General features: G+C 40.6%; 1 protein-coding gene across 1 annotated transcript; it reads left to right on the top strand.

Moving 5' to 3' along the window:
• The first annotated feature begins 2,023 nt into the window (after nucleotides 1-2,023).
• On the top strand, nucleotides 2,024-3,090 carry LOC120980032 (4-galactosyl-N-acetylglucosaminide 3-alpha-L-fucosyltransferase FUT5-like). The gene has a single exon (XM_040408899.1). The coding sequence runs from the start codon at nucleotides 2,024-2,026 to the stop codon at nucleotides 3,080-3,082; it is 1,059 nt and encodes a 352-aa protein (XP_040264833.1). The 3' UTR covers nucleotides 3,083-3,090.
• Nucleotides 3,091-7,181: the final 4,091 nt, after the last annotated feature.

The raw sequence follows: 7,181 nt of genomic DNA on the forward strand, positions 1-7,181 counted from the left end.
CATGCTGGGAGGAAAATACCTGTTTTCCCAGACCAAACCTCTCACTTATTTTTCTACTTGGAGGTTGCAGAAGAGGAGCAGTCAGGAGGCACGGAGGAGGAGGGGGAGCACCTCTGATAGCATGCAGAGAGGTTTTTTCTTACTGACTTCAGCATGTCTCCCTCTGAGCGTGGACCGGGCAGCATCAATCAGATGCTGATTTATAATGCTGCTGCCCTGCGGTCTTCAGCCTGCACTCCCAACAGAAGGGAAGGGGGGGGGGGCTCATATTATAAACATAGTTTATTAACTATAAACTGTCTGTGCAGAGAAGACATTGGAGGGTGGGGCCTTCCATGCACTCCGGGCCCCCCTGTGCTGTGGGCCCCATAGCAACGGTGTAGTCTGCCTATATTGGCGGTACGCCAATTGATGTAGTACAATGTTACTTCCTCACTGAACGGCAATTATGACATTTATTTTCAACTTTTTTTTCCTATTTCTACATCCAAAAAAAAGAAATATAACCATCACAATTTACCGCAGAATGGGTGATGGGACATATGTATATTTCCTTTTTCTACACCACGTAAATGTCTGTAGTACAATGTAACTTCACTGCTGAATGCCAATTATGACATATATTTTCTCCTTTTTTTCCTATTTCTACACGACCAAAAAAAGTATAACAATCACAATTCACCACAGAACGTGTGGTGGGACGTACGTATATTTTCTTTTTCTACACCATGTAAATGGCCGTAGTACAATGTAACTTCACCGCTGAATGCCAATTATGACATATATTTTTTTCTATTTTTCTTTCTATTAATACACCCCCCCAAAAAAAAGTAAAACAATGTAAAATCAACACGGGATGGCTAATAGGACGTACGTATCTATCCTATTAATACGCCCCGTAAATGGCTGTAGTACAATGTAACTTCACCGCTGAACGGCAATTATGACATATATTGTTTCCTTTTTTTCCTTATAATAAACCCTCCGAAAAAAGTAAAACAATGTAAAATCACCGCAGAACGACTAATAGGATGTACGTATCTTTTCTATAAATACACCCCGTAAATGACTGTATTACAGAACTTACACCCCAATCACAAGCAAGGTTTGCTGGAATTAGTGATGTATCATATAGTGCAAACACACTAAAAACAATTTGGATCCCCAAGTGCAGCAAGGTGTAATAGAATTGCTCCTATTGCACCCTTTTCTCCTTTTATAGAGTGGATGATGCCTCCCTATTCTTTCCCTACACCTTGACTAATCTTTCCCTGAACTTAGCACACTGGAAAATGGCAGAATCCAAAATGGCTGAGAGTATTTATAGGGCTGTGACATCACAGGGGCTTACTGGCTGCTGATTGGCTGAATGCATGGCATTGTGGGTGAACACTCGTTCCCAGAGTTCTTTGCTCTATGTCCTAACACGTGCAGCAGCCATTTTAGGAAAAAATGTGATTCGTTACCACGAAGCGTGGGGAAATTCAGATTCAGTGCAAATCGAATTTTCCCTGAAATTCTGATCGAATTCTACTTTGTCAACTTCAATTCGCTCATCTCTACGTGTAATGTAAGTATAAAAAAAGTATAAAAAAATAACACTAATCATGCAAAACAAACTGCCCCTCAGTTTAACTGAGACTATACTGTACATTTCATCAGAACAACAAATTAGGAAACCCATTCTAATACTTTATTTTAGTGTGAATTTAATAAAACTAAAAGATACATAGAAAAGTGTTACAACAGCCCTATGTGGCACAAAAATTACAACATGTTTTGGTCGTCCAAGAAATAAAAAAGAATAAGGCCAGGGAACCACCACAAATGCAAAAAAAAAACTAAAAACTCAAATTTGGAAATGACACAAACTGATCACAAATTAGGTTAAATTATAGAAAGACTTGGATCGGTGTTCATATGACATAAATATATTCTGCTCCTTTCTCCAATAGGTTCAGCATACTTGTCAAAACAGTTTCATCTCCAGTTATAAACTGTTCCATTGATTCCACTTATATAAATGGACTATCAAGGGAAGACTCCAAAACTAAAGACTTATTTTATGATTTTTATTATACAGTTGTGCCTTGTCATCATTTTATTATTATTATTATATAACCATGTAAATCACTCAGCATCAAGCAATGAATTTTCATATTCAAATATACGTCAAGAACCAGCTAGCCACACGAAGATCATCCTTGTTTGGACCTGGCCATTTGGTACAAAATTTCCACTTAATAAATGTCCATCATACACTGATATTTCTGAATGCTTTTACACAGCTAACAGAACCTTGTATTCTTCTGCAGATGCAATTGTTATGCATCACAGAAATATAATGTATTCCAGACAACAGTTACCTCAGATAGCAAGGCCACTAAATCAGTACTGGATATGGTTTAACTTGGAACCTCCATCATACAGCCCAAACTTGCATTTTATGGATAATCTTATCAACCTCACAATGTCTTATAGAACTGACTCAGATATTTTCTCACCTTATGGCTGGCTAGAGCCAAATCAACGAGAAGAGAACTTCACAATTCCCCCAAAGACCAAACTGGTAGCCTGGGCAATCAGTAAGTGGAAACCACATTCTAAAAGAGTACGCTATTATCGGAAGCTCAAGAAATTTCTTCCTGTAGACATATATGGAAGGCAGCATTTAACTCTCCCAAGAAAAGAATATGAAAAAACATTGTCCAAATACAAGTTTTATCTCGCCTTTGAAAACTCAATTCATGAAGATTATATTACAGAGAAACTCTGGAAAAATGCGTTGAAATCCGGTTGTGTGCCAGTCGTATTGGGTCCTTCTCGAGAAAACTATGAGCGCTTTATTCCGAAAGACTCTTTTCTACATGTTGATGACTTCTCTACACCTGAAGAGCTTGCTAAATATATCTTAAAGTTGGACAACGATGAGAAAGCTTACCAGCAGTATTTTACATGGAGGTCCAGACTTCATCCCTTTGCAGATACTAACTGGCAGACTCATTACTGCAGAGTATGTAAAGCAATAAAAGAAGCTCCTGCACACAAAACAATTTCAAAACTTGGAGCATGGTACAAATAATTATAGGGTTGTTTATCACAAAGTTTTTAAGAAAAATTGTACATTTGCTCAGGTGTTTTCTATATTAGCACTTTTGGTGCATTTTTATAGGTCCATGCATATTTTCAAAATGCAGAGTGCTCTAGATGTGACTTTTTTCTTGTGTTTTTCCATGAAATACAGTCTGAAAAAAACACCTAAAAAAGGTCTATATAAGAGAATAAATAGCGAAAATTCTTGTACTAAAGTTATGAAATGTATGGGAATCTTTAAAAGCCACAAAAACTTTGTGAAGAAAGCACTGTAGTTTTGCCAGCATTGTGAATGAGATTTTAGAAAAGCCACACAAAAAAATCTGTGGCATAAGTTCACCTGCAGTGTAAATTTTAACTCATCAGCATGTAAATTTATGCTGGGGATTTCATCTTTTACAATGCATAGTGTAAAATCTACAGCAAATCTGCAGCAAAAAGCTGAATAAATTGTTAGTGGATTTTACATTGAAAAGCACTGAATCGTTTAATTTCAATGGGTTTCTTTTCATGCCATGCGTAGAGGAAGATGATAAGTTATTGATTATGTTAACTATAAAGCGTAATTAAAAGGGAACCTGTCACCAGGAAATTCACTGTGAAACCAGGCACAATGCCTTTTATGGCTAGCTCAGCTGATTGTAATGATACTTTTCACTTCTGGAGAAAAATTACTTTAAATTCCTATGCAAATGAGCAGTTAAGTGCACCAAGGGCAGTCCCAAGCCATTTCTCTTGCTTCTTCTGTCAGTCCCTCCCTGTCATCTTGATAGAGCCAGGTTGTTGCATAGTCATCTCACCAGGCCCTGTCAATCAAGAAGGGCAGCAGGGGCTGCCAGAGAAAGCAGGAAAGAGAAGGGTGAATACAGGGACTTGGACCCGCCCCCAGGGTACTTAACTGCTTGTTTGCATATGGATTGAAAATATTCCACAATAAAGCAGTTGATGGCCGAGGGAAAGGTATCATTATATTCAGCCAAGCTAGCCCCACAAGGCATTGTGTCTGGTTTAACAGTGAATTTCCTGGTGACAGACTATGCCCATAATAGGCATACAAAGCATGGGAAAAATCCACAGAACATTTTGCTATGGATCAATAGAGAATGTTAATAGGGTTGTCTCACCTCATCAAATGCCATTTATATTGAGGACAAAGTAAATACAATTCACTTACTAATGTACTGTGATTGTCCATATTGCCTCTTTTGCTGGCTTGATTCATTTTTCCATTACATTATACACTGCTTGTTTCCAGGGGTTATGGCCACTGCTGCAGCGCAGATATGAGGTGGGCCTATGCACTCTCCCATGGTCCAGGCCACCACAGAGGTCAGCACTTTTTCTATAGTGCATAAACATGGCCATTGCTGCTGGATTGCAGAGTGGTTGTAACCCCAGGAAAAGTAGATTTTACACTGTGCAGGTGGTATACCCAGGCCACTCTGCCTAATAGTATTCATCCCACTTGGTGGCCCAATCTCAGTGTGAAAAGTTGGCAGTAAAACTGCATGGAGAGTGCAGGGAAAGGGTATCGTCGTGTGCATCATGTTCTAGGGCACCCACATTCATAGTTAATCCATTCTGTAGGTACTGTGCTGTCAGTATTAGGGTCCATTCACACGTCCGCAAAAGGGTCCGCACCCGTTCCGCAATTTTGCAGAACGGGTGCGGACCCATTCATTCTCTATGGGCCCGGGCGTGAAGCGGAGAGCACACTATGTGCTCTCCGCTTCCGCATTTGCGGAGCGCAGCCCCGAAGTTCCGGGTTTCGGCCCCGAACTTCCGGTCCGCAGCTCCGCAAAAGATAGAACATGTCCTATTCTTGTCCGCAGCTGAGGACAAGAATAGGCATTTCTATAGGGGGTGCCGGCCGGGTGTGTTGCGGATCCGCAATTTGCGGGTCCGCAACACACCACGGACATGTGAATGGACCCTTACAGGTGTAAATTATCACTGTCTACATTCCTGTGCAGTGCACCAAGATTCATAGTTAATCCCTTCTGTTAAACAAAAAGAAATCATATGCCACCCTTCAGTAAAGCCATAAAGCCTTGCGTGCCCCTGCAGGAGCTGTGCCCAAATGACTCCTTAGTGGAACAAAATAAAGAAAAGGAGGCAGCACCAATAAAGTGATGGATAAAAAATTATGTTCTTTTAATGCATGTGGTGGCATTTCAAACACATGCTTTTTAATCCCTTCTGTTAGCTGTAGATTTTTGGTGCATCAGCATTACAGGTCTAATTTATCGCCGTGGACTTAACTGTGCAGTGCCCCAACATTAAAGTAGTGGCCCCATGACAGAGTGGGGAGGGCGGCAGCAGCAGTGGCCGTAACACTGACAAGAGTGGCCCCATGACAGAGTGGGGAGGATGGCAGCACCAGAGACAGTAGTGGTCCCATGACAGAGTGGGGAGGGGGGCAACAGCAGTGGCATACAGCACAATATGGTGGCATATCACTGTAGTAACAGAGCCCAACAACAGCAGTGTGATAGCAAGGCCCAGTGGCATGCATATCCTTTTAGAAATTAAACATATACAGTTGCAAGTATGTGAACCGTTTGGAATAATATGGATTTCTGCACAAATTGGTCATAAAATGTGTTGTAATCTTCATCTAAATCACAACAATAGACAATCACAGTCTGCTTAAACTAATAACACACAAAGAATTAAATATTACCATGTTTTTATTGAACACACTATGTAAACGTTCACAGTGCAGGTGGAAAAAGTATGTGAACCCCTAGACTAATGACATATCCAAGAGCTAATTGGAGTAAGGTGTCAGCCAACTGGAGTCCAATCAATGAGATGAGATTGGAGGTGTTGGTTACAGCTGTCCTGCCCTATAAAAAACACACACCAGTTCTGGGTTTGCTTTTCACAAGAAGCATTGCCTGATGTGAATGATGCCTCGCACAAAAGAGCTTTCAGAAGACCTACGATTAAGAATTGTTGACTTGCATAAAGCTGGAAAGGGTTATAAAAGTATCTCCAAAAGCCTTGCTGTTCATCAGTCCACAGTAAGACAAATTGTCTATAAATGGAGAAAGTTCAGCACCGCTGCTACTCTCCCTAGGAGTGGCCGTCCTGTAAAGATGACTGCAAGAGCACAGCGCAGACTGCTCAATGAGGTGAAGAAGAATCCTAGAGTGTCAGCTAAAGACTTACAAAGGTCTCTGGCATATGCTAACATCCCTGTTAGTGAATCTACGATACGTAAAACACTAAACAAGAATGGATTTCATGGGAGGAAACCACAGAGGAAGCCACTGCTGTCCAAAAAAAACATTGCTGCACGTTTACAGTTTGCACAAGAGCACCTGGATGTTCCACAGCAGTATTGGCAAAATATTCTGTGGACAGATGAAACCAAAGTTAAGTTGTTTGGAAGAAACACACAACACTATGTGTGGAGAAAAAGAGGCATAGCACACCAACATCAATACCTCATCCCAACTGTGAAGTATGGTGGTGGGGGCATCATGGTTTGGGATTGCTTTGCTGCATCAGGGCCTGGACGAATTGCTATCATTGAAGGAAAAATGAATTCCCAAGTTTATCAAGACATTTTGCAGGAGAACTTAAGGCCATCTGTTCACCAGCTGAAGCTCAACAGAAGATGGGTGTTGCAACAGGACAACGACCCAATGCATAGAAGTAAATCAACAACAGAATGGCTTAAACAGAAGAAAATACGCGTTTGAGTCCTAACCTCAACTCGATTGAGATGCAGTGGCATGACCTCAAGAAAGCGATTCACACCAGACATCCCAAGAATATTGCTGAACTGAAACAGTTATGTAAAGAGGAATGGTCAAGAATTACTCCTGACCGTTGTGCACGTCTGATCTGCAACCACAGGAAACGTTTGGTTGAAGTTATTGCTGCCAAAGGAGGTTCAACCAGTTATTAAATCCAAGGGTTCACATACTTTTTCCACCTGCACTGTGAATGTTTACATGGTGTGTTCAATAAAAACATGGCAACATTTAAGTCTTTGTGTGTTATTAGTTTAAGCAGACTGTGATTGTCTATTGTTGTGACTTAGATGAAGATCAGATCACATTTTATGACCAATTTGT

This window comes from Bufo bufo, chromosome 10 (assembly GCF_905171765.1).
Source record: "Bufo bufo chromosome 10, aBufBuf1.1, whole genome shotgun sequence".
In the NCBI taxonomy this organism is placed as follows: Eukaryota; Metazoa; Chordata; class Amphibia; order Anura; family Bufonidae; genus Bufo; species Bufo bufo.